Source organism: Cricetulus griseus, chromosome 6, assembly GCF_003668045.3.
Source record: "Cricetulus griseus strain 17A/GY chromosome 6, alternate assembly CriGri-PICRH-1.0, whole genome shotgun sequence".
Taxonomy (NCBI): Eukaryota; Metazoa; Chordata; class Mammalia; order Rodentia; family Cricetidae; genus Cricetulus; species Cricetulus griseus.
Genome location: NC_048599.1, coordinates 73069469 through 73085866, shown reverse-complemented (window position 1 = coordinate 73085866; position 16398 = coordinate 73069469). Strand labels below are relative to the sequence as shown.

Here is a 16398-nt window from a genome sequence, read left to right as displayed (position 1 = left end):
AGGCCCAGCAAAAGTCCTGATGTTCTGTACTACATCATCCAAGGCTATCCTGGAACTCTCTCTGTAGACCTTGAGGTTGGTCTCAAACTCAGTGATCCACTGGCCTCTGCTTCCTGAGTGTTGGAATTAAAGATATGTACCATTACTCTCAGGCCCTGATTTTCATTTTTTAATGATTTTATGTTTTTATTTGTGTGCATTGGTGTTTGTCTGCATGTAAGTGTGTGACGGTGTCAGATCTCCTGGGACTGGAGAGATAATTAGGAGCTGCCATGTGGGTGTTGAGAATTGAACCCTGGTCCTCTGGAAAAGCAACCAGTGTTCTTATCCACTGAGCCATCTCTCCAGCTCCACCCCTGCTTTTCTTATATAAATTCATTAAGGGAAATTTTTTTAAAAGAATTTTAATGGATAAATAAAATATTTTCTATTATTTTTCTTTATGTATAAGTGAATTTATATGGAATGTTCAGAATAGGCAGATTGATGTTTTAAATTATTCCTTTTATTTTTTGAGATTATTATAATAACATCATTTCCCTCCTCCCATTCTCCTATCCAAACCATCACAAATACTCCTCCATGTTCTCTTTCAATTTCATAGCATCAGCCAGGCATACTGATGTCGAATGTGTTTGCTCCCAGCACTCTTTGTTTCCAGCTCTCTAGAGGCAGGTGGATCTCTGTGAGTTTGAGGGCAGTCTGGTCTACAGAGTGAGTGACAGGACAGCCAGAGCTACATAGTGAGATCCTGTCTCAATACATTTCTTTTCATACCATCTTTTCTCAGTAAGTGTTGTTATAACTGTATGTATGTATAAACATATATATTCCTAAATACATAAATACAATCTGCCCACCCTGTATGCTTTGTATGTATATTTTCAGGGCTGACCATCTGGTATTGGATAATCAGTAGGTATTCTCAGCATTTCTTGGTTGCTTATAGCAGTTCTTTGTGTAGGGCTGAGGCCTTTGAGTTTTCCCCTATCCCCTTTGTTTTCTCTATTGTTGTTATACTTGCTCAGCTCATGTGTAGGCAGTCATGCTGGTGAGGTTTATGGATGTAGCTTTTGACAGTCTTAGGAGATGCAAACTCACAGCAAATTCTGTGTTCCTCTGACATTTAAAATTTTCTACCTTTCTCTTGCACAATGACTCCTTATCTTAGGTTCGAGGGTTATATTGTAGATATATCTGTTGGGATTGTACCCCACAACTGAATTTTGATTGTTTGTGGTTTTCGGTAATTGTCTGTTGCAAAGAGAAATTTCTTTTTCATTTCTTTTCTTTCTTTTTTCAATTTTATTTATTTAAATAAAATTTTGTTTCTTAAATTTTATTTATTTAAATAAATTTTATTTTTAATTTTATTTATTTGTTTTTCGAGACAGGATTTCTTTGTGTAACCCTGGCTGTCTTGGAATTAGCTCTGTAGATGAGGCTGGCCTCCAACTCAAAAGAGATCCGCTTGCCTCAACTTCCCACCCTGAGTGCTGGGATTAAGGGCGTGAGCCAACACCTGTGGGTATAAGGACAAACCATTAGAATGTAGTCAGCTGCTGTTGTTATTCCTATCTATAGACAAGGAAACTGTGACACAGAGAACGCAAATTGCCTACCTCTAGAGAGGTGAGCAGTCTGGATTCAAAGCAACATCCGTTGTGCGCTCTTACCGGTTTTGCAGACAACAAACCATGGTGACATGCTTAAGCTAAAATCCCAGTCTAATAAGGAATGGTGACAGCAAAAGTTAATACGGACTTGATATGTTCCTCTCATCCCCAAGAAAAGAAAGAGCATTAGCCAAGACCACAGAATGCTTATTCCCTAAACATGAGAGGCGTTTCACTGACCCCCAACGCTGCTTCCTAAAATGGTCAGTTTGCCTGACCTGAACTGATTGGCAGACAGGTTTCAACAGGGAGGGGCCCGGCTCTGCAACTCAGTAATTAAATTCCAAGAAGCGCGGGAGATGCCAGACCAATAGACGGGATCTTTCGGGTCGCCCTCGGAAATCTGGGCCGCGGCGTCATCAGTTCCGGGACGTGACGATAGCTCCTGCCTTGAGCCCGCCCCTGGTGATGACTCTGCGCTTGTGCACGCCTAAGAATCCGGGAGTTGAGTCCTAGCCCCGCCCATTGTCCCGGAAGTGAATACGGAAGCGCCTCACACCCCTCAGCCGGCTGGGGCGCAGCCATTTTAATTCATATCTGAGTGGGCGGTGGCGAATCGTGTGGCGGCTCTGGCTGTGCTGGGCAGGGGGTAGTGTTACTGGTTTTAGGGGGTTGTTTTTAGCTTAATTTTTCCTTTCTAGCTTCCCATTGCCGGCCAGTGAGTACGCTGTAATCCCCTGAGGCCATGTCAGGAGACGCAGCCGCGGAGCAGGTGAGGAGCGAGAGCGGTGGGGCCTCGTGGCGACCTCTTTCTCTCTCCGGCCCTGTGGGTGCGAACACTCCAGCGGTGCTGGCGTGAGGAGGGGCTCTGGAGGTCTGGTGAGCCCGGGGGGCCGGGGACGCCAGAGCACCCCCTGAGGGCTCCTAGCATTTTGGCTTTCTCCGTGGCGTTCATAAGGACCAGCATTTGACTCATACAACAGCTGGGAGGTTGCTTCGCCCCGTTTTCGCAATTCTTCGGTCCGGACGGTTTATTTGATACCATTTTGGTGTTCCGGTAGTTCGGATTTTTTTTTTTTTAACGTGTACCTGTCTTGGCAATATTTCCCTCTTCTGCTCCCTAGTTCCACCCACCCCCACCCCCAAGAAATAGAAACGAAACCAATCTAGAAGGTAAAAAGCAGCATTCCAGAAGCAGAGAACGGCTATGCCGAGCTTTGGGGAGAATTTTGTGGATTTTTCTCCCGCTTTTTTTTTTTTTCTTTCTCTCTGGTCTAGGAACACTTTGTTTTTACTTTTGCGGCTACGCAGACTTTGCAGGGTTTGATACATTGGAAACAGGAAATGTGCTTTAGTCACTGTAGGCGCCAGCTGTTTGAATGGTAGCTATGAGTGATATTTAAGTATTTTAAAAGTCAGAGTTTTAGAAATGAGATCTTCCCTCTTCCTTTTGGCTTTTTTTTTTTTTTTTTTTTTTTTTTTTTTTTAAGGTAGGGTTTTACTGTATTGCCCTGACAAGGCGCGACCTAGTGACGTCTGCTTCCTTGGCTTCGTGCTAGGATTAGCTGGGAATACTGACGAGCATCTCCACGCTGGGTTCTTTACTCTTTTTATAGCCTGAATTTTGTAGGATAACATTTGCCTTTTATTGTAAAAAACAAAAGAAACTGGTTTTATGAAAGATTTTTTTCGATCTTGATCCTAGTATTTTTTGGGGGGAGGGGTTTGAGGCAGGGTCTCTCTGTGAAACAGTCCTGGCAACTCATTCTGTTAGACCAAGTTGGCCTGGAACTCAGAGATCCGCCTGCCTCTGCCTCCCTAGTGCTGGAATTAAAGGCGTGCGCCGCCGCCACCACCACCTGGCCCCTAGTATTTTTCTTTTTTTTTTTTAAAAGAAAGGTAGTCCAGCGAAGTCCTAAATTTTCTGTTGGTGTAGCAACGAAATACGCTTGTATTTTCTTTTTTTCAAGTTCCCAGCTTATAACTGGAAACTACTGGAGGTTAATGGGTGACATAAATTTGTTAATGAAGTGTGGGTAGTCTATAAATTTAATTACTTTGGGAAAGAGCAAAATTCATGTTTTCTTGAGGACCGATTTCATCCTTGAAATATTGGCAATGCTTTTGCCCTTTATCTAACGTTGGGATGCTCACGAATTAAATGTCTTTGAATTATTTTATCAAAATTGTTTCTTTTACTCCATTCTTTTTCTGGGCTATTTTTGTTTTCTGAAAGTGAAGCAAATATTGGATGTGTCTGAAATTTATTGCTTTATATGAGATTGTAAAGACAAAACTATTGCCACAATTTTGTTTACAAAACTGTTTTTTGTTTTGTGTCATCCTGTTCCGCCCCAGTTGGAGATTGAACCCAGGGCCTTGTGCTTTCAGGGAAGCGTTCCACTGCTGAGTTATAGTCTCAACAAGAAATGTGATGTCTTAATAAAAATTTAAAAATCTTTATCTTCTGACCCCCCTTTTATTTTGACAATGTCGCTGTGTGGTCCTGACTGGCATGGAACTTACTGTGTAAATCAGGCTGGCTTTGAATTAATGGAGATAGCCTGCCTCTGCCTTGTTGAATACTAGGAATAAAGACAGTGCACACCACCACAGCTAGCTTTTTTTTTTTTTTTTTTTTAATTCAGGAAAATACTCTTACTCAGGCTTGCCTCCTTTGAATTTTATTGTGCAGTTTACAACAAAAAAAGTTGAAGAAGAAGTTCGTAAACACCTATTATAATTCTCATTGAACCCAACAATGGTTACAGGTTTTGTCATATATGTGTATGTGGTGATATATTTTATATATTGTTTTACACATGTGTGTTTACACATGTATTTTTTGTGTATGGTGGTTCTGTGGCTCAAATCAAGGGTGTTGCTCATGTTTGGCAAGCCCTCTGCTACATGTTTTCTTTTTCCATACACATTTCCCTGAAAGCTAACATATCACACTTCAGTCCAAACTATTTCAACATTCTCTTATATAATGACATTTGTGCTGTTATATAACTACCATACCATTATCCCACTCAAAATCTAGTTATACCATATTTCTGTTTTATTTTTTCTAGATAGGGCCTTATACAAGTTTGAGGACAGGCTAGCTTCAAATTCAGTTTGTAGCTGATGATGACCCTAAACTTCCACCTCTAGGTGGTACTAGGATCCTAAGTTCTCTCCAGTGCTCCTGGCTCCATAATGATGTACTTTTTGTTTTGTCTTGTTTTTCGAGACAGGGTTTCTCTGTAGCTTTGGAGCCTGTCCTGGAACTTGCTCTGTAGACCAGGCTGGCCTTAAACTCAGAGATTACCTGCCTCTGCCTCTCCAATGCTGGCATTAAAGGTGTGTGCCACAACTGACTGGCCGATAAAGATGTATTTTTGACATAATCCATATTCAGGTTTGTCATTGCCCCAAGAACATGATTTATAGGACTAGGAATGTTGCTCAGTTGGTAAGAAAAAGAGTGCTTGTGTAGCATGAACAAGACTCGAATCCAACCTGGGGGTAGATCCTGAGCACTGCCTAAGCCAGGCTTTTTGGCAAAGACCTGTAATACCAGCACTCAGGAGTTGGAGGCCAGAGGATCAGAAGTTCAGAATCATTGTTGGTGACAGTGAGTTTAGAGGCAGTCTTGGCTATAAGAGACCTTGTCTCAAAACAACAATAACAAATCCCCCCAAAACATAACAAAAAACCACGAAACAAACAAATCAGAATTTAATCTAAGCAAAACACTGAATCCTGAATGTGTATTTGCTTATCTCATAAACATTCTTCTTTGACTGCCCCTTTCTCCTCACCTATGTTATCTGTTTGAAAAGAGGTATTTTATCATCTTCTGAGATTCTGTTTAGGGAGTTTTGTTTTGTTTTTCGAGGCAGAGTTTCACGTATTGCTTTGGAAGTTGTCCTGGAACTCGCTCTGTAGACCAGGCTGGCTTCCGGTCATTTAATAGATTTTTTACTCTTGGAGTATTTCTTGGAGAATTTATAGTTAGGTCTATTCTCAGTCTTGAAGTTAAAAAATCTTGGATAGAAAATAATACATTATCTGGGATAGTGATGGTGCATGCCTTTAATTAATCCCAGCACTCAGAAAGTAGAGGCAGGCAGATTTCTTGTGAATTCAAGGCCAGCCTAGTGTGATTCTAGGACAGGCAGGCCATGACTGTTATGCAGAGAAACCTAACCATGTCTTGAAAAAATACCCTCCCCCATATATATAATTCATTATCTTTTTTTTTTTCCCCTTTTCACTGTATTTATTAGTTCTAGTTAGGGAACAAGCTTGTTTTACATGTTAGTCCCTTCTCCCTCTCCCTCCCCTCACCCCCATCCCTCCTCCCCCACCCCCAGCCTACCCCCCACCCCATCCACCCACCACTCCCCAGGCAGGGTAGGGCCCTCAACAGGGGCTCTGCAAAGTCCACCAAATCTTCCTGTGCTGGTCCTGGGCCCTTCCCCATGTGTCCAGGGCCAGAGTGTAACCCTTCACATGGGATGGGCTCTCAAAGTCCCTTCTTGCACCAGGGAAAAATACTAATCCACCACCAGAGGTTCCCTGGAGTGCAGATGCCTCCTTATTGACATCCATGTTCAGGGGTCTGGATCAGTCTTGCACTGGCTTCCCCGACAGTATCTGGGGGTCGATGTGCTCTCCCTTGTTCAGGCCAACTGTTCCTGTGGGTTTCTCCAACCTGGTAGACCCCTTCGCTCTTCATTCCTCTCTTCAACTAAATTCCCGATTTCAGCATAATGCATTATCTTATAGGTAAGAGGGTGCGTGTGTTCATGCGCCACAGTGGACTTGGTGGAGGTCAGAGTACAACCTTTCAAAGTCAGTTCTCTCCTTCTGTAGGTACTGGAGAAGGCTTGGTGGCAAGCACTTTTATTTTGCTAGCCCAAAGGCAAGTTTTTTTTTTCCTTGTGTGAGACAGTTAACTGCTCTGGCTGTCTTGGAACTCAGTCTGTAGACCATGTGAGATTTCATATGTTTCTGCCTTCTGAGTGTTGGGACTAAAGGCATGCAATACCGGGACTCTGGATTTTAACTTTTTAAGTATATGAGTGTTTTGCTTGCATGCTTGTATAATGTGCCATGTGAGTGCCTGGCAGCTAAGGCAGTCAAAAGGGGGACTTTTGATCCCCTGGTAAAGTAGTTATGAGCTGCCATTTGTGTGCTGAGAACTGAACCTGGGTCCTTTGCAAGAGCAGTTAGTGCTCGTAACCACTGAGTCATACCTCACTCCCATCCCCAATGACTTTTACATATTTAGAGGTATATTTCAAGCAAGCAGAAAAGAAATGTGTAGTGTATTTATCACAGAGCTGCTCTTTTCCATTCCTTCTTCTGCCCTCATTGCATTGAAGTAAATCTCAGTTGCTTTAGCTAAAGTAATATGATAGGTTTTAAAATGTGAATTGGCTGTACAATTCTTGTGTTTCAGACAATGGCCAAGAATGCTTGCTGCTATTGTAAGAGGACTGGAGTTCAGGTTTTAGTGCCCATATTGGGACACTCACAAGCACCTGTAACTCCAGCTCTAGGGGATCAGATACCCTCTTTTGGTCTCATTGGGCACTTGCCCATATCTCATGCACATAAATGAAAATAAAATCTTATTTTTTATAAAATGATTTTTAAGTATGGGTAAGAAAACCTGAAACAGAACTGAAGACTATTAAAGAGACAAGCATGGTGGCACATACCAGTGATTCCAGCATTCAAAAGACTGAAGTAGGAAGATCTTGGGTAGAGTCTAGTCTGAACTATATATATAGCAAGAGTTTCTCAGAAAAAAAAGATTAAGAAAAGCATCCTTTTGTAGTTATTTTGGTTTTTCTCAAGATGGGGTCTTGCTGTATAGACTAAGCTGATTTGGAACTTACGGTGGAACTGCTTCCACCAGTGTATTTTAAGTAGAGGAGTCTTGAGTGCAGTATTTTGATATACTTCTCAAAGAGGGAAAAGAGTTGATATCCTTATAATGGTATCTGAAACCATTTTGTTAGTATTTAGAATCTGTTTAAAAGTAACAATATTACCAAATAATTTAAAAGTCAAGGTAGATGTGAGGGGAGAAAATTGGCAAGAAAGCAGGATAATCGAATATGTTAGACAATGAATTTTTGGAACCAGTTATCTTTATGTTTAATAAAATTTCTTTGTTATAGTCTTTTTCTATTTTCTTCTCTTCTGTTTTTAAATTATATTTGTTTAAGGCAATTTTGAGTAGATAAATTGGCTTGGTTTTTGTATTTCTTGGGAAAAAATGGACTTCTTTTACTTTATTTGGCAATAATTGTTCCTAAAGGTATTAGATCTGTTCTTTGTTTTTTTTCTTTTTAGAGCTACAGCAAAAAGGGACTGTTAGTAGAGACTATATTTGTTGAACATTAGGCTGTTTCTGAACATAAAGGAATGTATATCCCAGGTAGAATGGCAAAATCAGCATTCATGTGTTTTATCTAATCATTACTAATATCCAAAACAGTTCATGGTTTTAAACTTTTCTACCATATCCCATATCTCCATTTCTCTTTTAAACAAAATCCAGTTGTAAATTTGGGTCATATTGTTTGGCTGTTGGCAGTTGTATGAGAGGAGATCTAAAAAGGAATTTGAATCAGTGAAGTTTTATTTATTTAGTGGTGGGGTGTCTTTATAGTCTAATTGCTTTGGAATTCTTGAGCATTAAGTACTGGGATTTTGAAGTGTATACTACCTTACCTGGCTATTTAAACTATTTATAGTTTGTTAGGTAGTTTAATTCTGTAAATATTTAATAAAATTAGAATGACAAAAATTATGTTCTTTATACTATTTTTCTAATGTACCACTTTAATCTAGTGAACTAATATCTTGGCTACTTTTAGTTGAAAGAGCCTCGATGATCAAATTCTAGAGGTTAAATTTTTGTTTTTTGTGTTTTCCTTCATTTGTTGTTAACTGGGTCTTTGGTAGCTTAGGCTAGCCTTGAACTCCATCTTCCAAGTGTTGGAATTAAAGGCATGTCCTCAGCTCAAAGATTTCACTTTTTCCTCTGCTTCAGCCTCCCATGTACTAGATTATAGGTGTGTGCCTGCACCACGCTAGACCTTTTCTTCTGTTTTTTGGTAGTATTGAGGATTGAACTTTGAGCATCATCCTTGCTAGACAGATGCTTTACCACTGAACTATATCCCTAGTCCTAGCCCAAGGGTTTTTTGTTTTGTTTTGTTGTTGTTTTTTATGGTGATTTTCTTGCATTACTGGATATTGAACCTTGATTATGCTAGCTCCATGCCCGCTCTTTTGTATTTATTAGTGTTTGCCTTCCTAGGGAATAAAGAAGTGAGAATGATTGTTATCTCAACCAACACCTTACTTCCTAGATTTTAAGTTTTTAAATTGAATAGGATCTTTGTTTTTGGAAAAGTTGGAGGGGTTAATACTATGTAATACCAGATATAGACTGCTTTCCTTTTTATGTAATTTATTTTTATTTCATTTGCATTGTTATCTTGCCTGCATGTATGTCTGTGTGAGGGTGTCAGATCTCAGAGTTACAGGCAGGTGTGAGCTGCCATGTGGGTGCTGGGAATTGAAGCCAGGTCCACTGGAAAAACAGTCAGTGCTCTTAACCGCTGAGCTATCTCCAGCCCTCAAGACTGTTTTTCTTGAACACAGTTCATTTACATTGGCAAAGGAATATAGGACCAAGCTGGCATCTAGTCCTAAATGTGACACCTATCCTATATTTTATTCATTGAACATGTAAGTGGCTCAATTAAGTTTGTGCTTATTCCAGGAAAGTCATAGGATGTTTTGATGGCCTGGTTTTTTTTTTTTTTTTTTTCTGTTTATTTACTTACTTTTTCTTTCTTTTTTTGGTTTTTCGAGGCATGGTTTCTCTGTATAGCTTTGTAGACCAGGCTGGCCTCTCTTTCACCTGCCTCTGCCTCCCATGTTCTGGGATTAAAGGCATGTACCACCACTACCCAGCTTATTTTTCTTTTGAGGTAGGATCTTACTGTATATTCCTGATTGGCCTCAAACTCACTATATAGATCAGGCTGGCCTCAAAGCCAATAGATACCCACTTGCTTCTGCCTCCCAAGTGCTAGGATTGAATGTGTATACTACCATTTGGGCCTATTTTTATTTTTGGATAAGGCTAAAGAGAGAAAAGACTTCAAATATGTACTATATGCAGTTTTCTAAGTAATTTAGCAAAAATTAGGTTAGGCTCATTTTGGGTTTGGCACCACCTTATATTCTATGGATACATGATATTTGGAAAATGTATTTAGAACAGAGAGTAGGTAATAATCATGTTGTTTCATGATATTCTTGAAGTGATTTTTGTTGTTAAACATTGTACAAAGAACATGCTTACACAAACTATGTTACAGCCCAAGGTTTTGTGGTAGGGTATATATGTACATAATTTATAGCCTGTGAGTCCATTGGTATAATTGAATGGCAGAATCCTATTAGCCTGTTGCTCTAAAAAGACATATTGGACAAAACAATACAAAATAAAGTACAATAGGAAATGGTGCAGTGATAAGCATTGCTATGAGAGTATGATAGTACTTGCCTGTCACAAAAAAAGGCATTAAGTTTCCCAGGTGGGGATCTAATTACAAGTGGGGAAAGGAAGAAAATAGTGAGATAAAGGAAGCTGCTTCCTGGCCTAATGGGGCATACTGGTTGGTTTATTTGGTGTTTTACATGGTGTTAGGGATGTAATCCAGGGCCTCAGGCATGCTAATCAAATGCATTTTGCTTTGTAAAAGATGGCTGGAGAGATGGCTCAGAGGACCGCTCTTCCAGAGGTCCTGAGTTCAATTCCCAGCAACCACATGGTGGCTCACAACCATTTATAATGAGATCAAGTTGCTTCTTCTGGCCTAGAGGTGTACTCGAAGGCAGAACACTGTATACATAATAGATAAATCTTTAAAACAACAACAAAAAAAAGACGACGAAGAGTGGTCTTACGCTGTAACCCAGGTTATGACCTGGTTATGTAGCTTACGTTGGCCACAAACTCAAGACAGTTCTGCCACACTCAAGTCTCTTAAGTACTTATGCCACTATATCTGAATAATACTGTTATATAGTAAACTGTTTTGACAGGGTCTGACTATGTAGCTGAAACTGCCCAGAAACTCATCTTCTTGTCTCAGCTTCCAGAGATTCACCTGCCTCTGCCTCTCTGCCTCTCTCTCTTTCTGCCTCTCTGATGTTGGTTTTAAAGATATGTAATACTTGTTACTATTTTGTTTGAGACAGGGTATCACTTTGTAGCTCTGGCTAGCCTGGAACTGACCACATAGACCTCAAACTCACAGTGAACCACCTGCTTCTACCTCCTGAGCATGTGCCACCATGCTTGGCTACAGCTTACTTTTAAAGTTGTGTCTTCTGGGTGCGTGCATGTGTGCTCATCCTGTACATGCCCCCTCCTATCCCCACCCCCAGACAGGGTTTCTCTGTGCAGCCCTGGTGGTCCTAGAACTCTGTAGACCACACTGGCTTTGAATTTAGAAATCCACCTATTTCTGCCTCCCAAGTTGCTGGGATTAAAGACATGTGCCACTACTGCCTGGTGCATTTTAAGATTTTTAACACTGAAAAATAATGAGTATGTGTTATTCTGTGTTATATATTTTAATTAGAAATACACTGTAAGGAGGACTGGAGAGATGCCTCAGCAGTTAAGAGCTCCGGCTACTCTTCCAGAGGACTCAGGTTCAATTCTCATCACCTCCCATGGCAGTTCATAACTGCCTGTAATTCCAGTTTCAGGGGATATGACACCTTCACGCAGACATACATGCAGACGAACATGAATGCACATGAAATAAAAATAAATATAAAAATATATTTAAATCAGCAACCCAGTTATAAAATATTATGTACTATGTGTTAATTATATGTGCTAGACCTTTGTTTACACTAGCCAGCATCACTTCCAACACAAGTAATGCATTGAAACTGATGGTCAACCTAAAAGAGATAGACATTGTCCCCTGGAGAAGGGGAAAGGGTCACGATCCCCTGAGCAAATTGAGAGCATGGGAAGAGGGGGGAGGGAGCTATAAGAATGAGAAGGGAAGAAGAGGAAGGATACAGAGGTCATTGGGGAGCAGAATGGTTGAGTCAGATGAAGAATAGAAGAAAGGGTATGTGATAGGTAGGGTTTTAGTTGGGGGGTTGGTAGGGGAGGACGGGAGGGACAAGGGAACTGGGATTGTCATGTAAAACAATCTTGTTTCTAATTCAAATAAAAAATGAAAAAAAAAAAAAAAGAAACTGATGGTCAAGATGTCACTAAACAGTCTGGGCATTGGTGGCTCACGCCTTTAATCCCAGCACTTGGAGGCAGAGGCAGGATCTCTTGAGTTTGAGGCCAGCCTGGTCTACAGAATCAATTCCACAATAGCCGGAGCTACAGAGAAACCCTGTCTGGGGGGTGGGGGCGGGGAGAAGAGAAAAGTTACTAAACTTAATGTGATGGAATTTTTCAATACCATTATAGTCCTGTTTGGTATGTGGCATTGACTAAAATATTATACCATTTACTGTTTCTCATAGTGGAGTTCAGGACCCATTTTTGTCACAATTATTTAGGTCCTTTATGAAAATACAGGTGTCTGCTATGGTTTCAGATTGCTGTTTCTGATTCTGTTAGTAAACTGAGAATCTTTGTTTAAAACAGTACTAAGAAAGAAAATAGCATGCACTTGCGTTGATTTTAAGTAAATGAAAGCTTGCAAACCTCAGAATTCTGGGGAAGAGGATGTCCTTAAATTCATTCACTTAGCTCAAGTTCTATTTGATAATCTTATAATATAGAACTGCTGGCCTTGAATTCAGTTTTCCAGCTTCAATTTCCCAAGTGCTGAATCATCATGTCTAGCTGTAAGTTTTTAAATATATACTTAATAATAGTAAGTAGTAAAACTGCAGAATATATGAGAATAATATTTTGCTGATTTTCCTTAACACCCCCTAACTATACTTAGTACATTCAATAATGGAAAATGCTTCAGCATGGGAATTGAGGCTCATCTCTGCTTGTTCAGTTGGTCACAGGCAAGAGCTTATTATCTAATCATAGATTTAATTTCTCTTAACTTCCCATCTTTTTTATGTTATCCTTTCCCCCTTAATTCATATGTATATTTGCTTGTGTTTTAGACAGGGTATCTATGTAGCCCTGTCCATCCTATCTTGGAACTCGCTATGTAGACTAGGCTGGCCTAAAACTCAGAGATCTACCTGCCTCTGCTTCCCAAGTACTGGGATTAAAGGCATGTGCCACCATGCCAGGTTCATTTCTATTAAAGCTTTGTTTTTAAATTATTTTTAATGATGTATTTGTGCATATGAGTGCAAGTGCCCTCAGAGGCGTCAGATCCCTCTAGAGCTGAAGTTATAGGTGGTTGTGAGCTGTCTGATGTGGGTTCTAGGAATTGAACTTATGACTTATGAAATAACAGTAAGTGCTCTTAATCACTGAACCATCTGTACAGCTCTTTCCCCTCCCCATATTTTGATGTGTATCACTTAGATGAAGCCAGTCTCTTTAATTGTATGTATGTATAGCCCAGGGTGTCCTAGAACTCATTATGTAACCTATGCTGGCCTTTGAATTTGCTACAATCTGCCTAAGCTAATGTCTGTTACGCTACTTTGAATCCCCTGTGTAACACCACCCCAGTTTACCCTGAATAGTTATTGGGAGAAAGCTCTATCAGTCTCTTTTACCTCCCTAGTAGGAACAGAAAGAATTGCATATTTTCCTTGTGTTTTTATTTATGGTCCTGGAATACTTAAGTACTGAAGTATACCCCCAGGATTCAATATTCTTTCAAAAAAATATTTATTGGGGTTGGAGAGACAGCTCAGCAGTTAAGAACACTTGTTGCTGTTGCAGAGGACCTGGACTCATTCGATCAGCACCCACATGCCAATTAACAGACACCTATAGCTTCAGTTTTAGAGGTCCTAATGCCCTCATCTTGCCTCTGTGGACACTGTGTGCATATAGAACCCATACATACATGCAGGGGTACCATCTATACACATAAAAAACAAATCTAAGACTTTTTTTTTTTTAGTCATCCTGGCTCTGGAGTGCCCAAGACTGATCATTCTAGACTTTTTTTTTTTTTTTTAATTACTTAGATTTTGCTTGAGATTTGAGGCTCAGACATGGGCTTTAAGCTTGCTAGACAAAAATTCTATCTACTGCTGCTGAGCGACAATACCCATGTCTCTTCTTTCAAAATAAATTTTTGTTTTATGTATATGAGAGTTTTGTCTATATGTAGATTGGTGCCATGTTTCTGCCTAGTACTCACAGAGGCCTGAAGAGGGCATAAGATCCTCTGGAACTGGAGTTAGAGATGGTTGTGAGCCACCATGTGAGTGCTGGGAACTGAACCCATGTCTTCTGGAAGAACAGCCAGGGCTCTTAACTGAGCCATCTCTCCAGCCCTCAGCTATATACTTAAAAGATCACCATTGGTTAGGGAATAGCTCTGTAGTAGAGTTCTTGCCCAGCATGCACAGTACCTAAGTTTGATTACACTGTGCACAAAACAACCACAGTCATCTTTTTGTTTTTATAAAGTACATTTCCAAAAAATAAATATTAATATTTAAGGTGTTTTCTTTATGCTGAGTTTGAACATGGAACCTTACAAGTACTAATCGAGTTCTCTGCCACCTAACAATGTATTCTCTCAAGATACTTTTAAATAAGTTCTGTCTTTTAATTTTTTTTTTCTTTTTTTCAGAGACAGGGTTTCTCTGTGTAGCGTGGAACTCACTCATAGATCAGGCTGGCCTCCAATTTAGAGATCCATCTGTCTCCCGGAGTGCTGGGATTAAAGGTGTGAGCCACCAGTGCAAAAACCTACATCTTTTAAGAAATCTCTTTGCAGGGGCCTGGAGAGATGACTCAGAGGTTACAAGCACTGACTGCTCTTCCAGAGGTCCTGAGTTAAATTCCCAGCAACCACATGGTGGCTCACAACCATCTGTAATGAGATCTGGTGCTGTTTTCTGGCCTGCAGGCATGCATCCAGGCAAGATACTTTATACATAATAAATAAATAAATCTTAAAAAAAAAGAAAAAGAAAGAAAGGGAAAAAAATCTCTGGGTATCTTGACCAGAAATAGTGAGTTCTTGGAATGCAGAAGCAGGTGATTTCTTGAGGCTAGTCTGAGCTACACAGTGAAATCCTGTCTCAAAACAAAGAGAAAAAAATGACCATGTATCTTTTAAAAGGGTGAATTGTATGGTATGTGATTCATGTCCCAAAGTTATTACTAAAAATAATTATGTTCTAATGAAACCCAATAGTAAGTAATATAATGCATAATATACTTACTATATCTCCATACTTGTAGTCAATTGTGATATATAAATTGTTCAAAAAATTGATTGATAAAGAGCCTTGAGAATTAGTTTAGCTTTTGGTGTATTTATTTAGTTTAGTGCTACACAATGCTTCTTTGCCCCAGTGCCTCCTGAAGGCAAAAGCTGGATTTGGTTTTTTTGTTTTTGTTTTTGTTTTTTTGTTTTTTGGTTTTTTTTTTAGGTTTATTTATTATGAATACAATGTTTTGCCTGCAAGGCAAGAGAGGGCACCAAATCTCATTACGGATGGTTGTAAGCCACCATGTGGTTTCTAGGAACCAAACTCAGGACCTCTGGAAGAGCAGCCAGTGCTCTTAACCTCTGAGCCGTCTCTCCAGGCCCCATCCCCTTTTTTCTTTTTTAAAGATATAGTCCCACTATGTGACTCTGGCTGTCCTGTAATTCAGCTGTGTAGACAGGCTGACCACAAATTCAGATACATCTGCTTCTGCCTCTGAAGTGCTGGGATTAAAGGCTACCTAGCCTTTCGCTGAGCTGTGCAGTTGCAACCTTAGTGTCTAATGCAGATGAGCACTAGAAACTTGCCCTGAGTTTTCCTTCTGTGTCCTATTTCTTTGCTTTAGCACCAGAGTCAAGAAATAAATAACCCAATTCCTTATGGAAACTCAGTCTGTCTTTTAAAATGTTTTATTGGCATATATTAATTAAGCATATTGGGTTTCATTATGGCATTTTCATATGTATATATAATGTATTTTGGTCATATTTACCCCCTTTATTCTGTTATGTCTCCCCCCTCCCTCTGATCTTCTGGAATATGTAATCCTCCTTCTGTACTTTATATCTTCCCTTCTCCCCCTCTAGGGGGCCCAGTGGGTTTCATTAGGGTTGCTTTCAGGAGTATCGGCATTTTACCAGACGTCATACCACTAAAGGAAATATCTCTGTCCAAGCAACTATTAACTTATGTCCAGAAGGGGCCTAGTGAGCCCATGTTTTGGACCCAGTCATTTACCTGTCTAATACAGGTAATCATAGCTTCGGTGTGTTCCAGGGTGCAGTTGCCATGTCCTACCAGGAAAGCAGCTTTCTGCACCACACCCCCTTCCTCTGGCTTTTTAATCCTTTCTACTCCCTGTTAGTGTTCTGTAAGCCTTAGGGGGGAGATGATAATGTCCAGTTTAAAACTGAGCATTCCGTGGGCGCTTAATCTCATCACTTTGACCAGTTATGAGTCTGTGACAATTAACTGCTACTTACTGCAAACAAGATTTTCTGACCAAACCTGGTAGTAACACTATATGGACATAAACAATTATTTAGAAGACAGTTTGACAGGCACATCATGTCCATTTAACACAATAATTGTAGCTTCCTCATTAGGGCCTGTG

The 16398-nt window shown here is 40.0% G+C and overlaps 1 protein-coding gene and 1 long non-coding RNA gene across 2 annotated transcripts in view; one reads left to right on the top strand and one right to left on the bottom strand.

Annotated features, from left to right (window-relative positions):
* Positions 1 to 1464: 1464 nt before the first annotated feature.
* On the bottom strand, positions 1465 to 2037 carry LOC103159700. Its single transcript, XR_003486596.2, has 3 exons — positions 1857 to 2037; positions 1623 to 1727; positions 1465 to 1522 (listed from the first exon to the last, which is right to left on the bottom strand). It is a non-coding gene; the product is annotated as an uncharacterized LOC103159700 (long non-coding RNA).
* A 124-nt stretch (positions 2038 to 2161) lies between these two features.
* The window catches only part of Cstf3 (cleavage stimulation factor subunit 3), an 84467-nt gene continuing 70230 nt past the window's right edge, over positions 2162 to 16398 (top strand). The window contains exon 1 of the mRNA XM_027422337.2: positions 2162 to 2388. Within this exon, the coding sequence (XP_027278138.1) occupies positions 2362 to 2388 (27 nt within the window). The 5' untranslated portion in view covers positions 2162 to 2361. The remainder of the gene's footprint in view (positions 2389 to 16398) is intronic.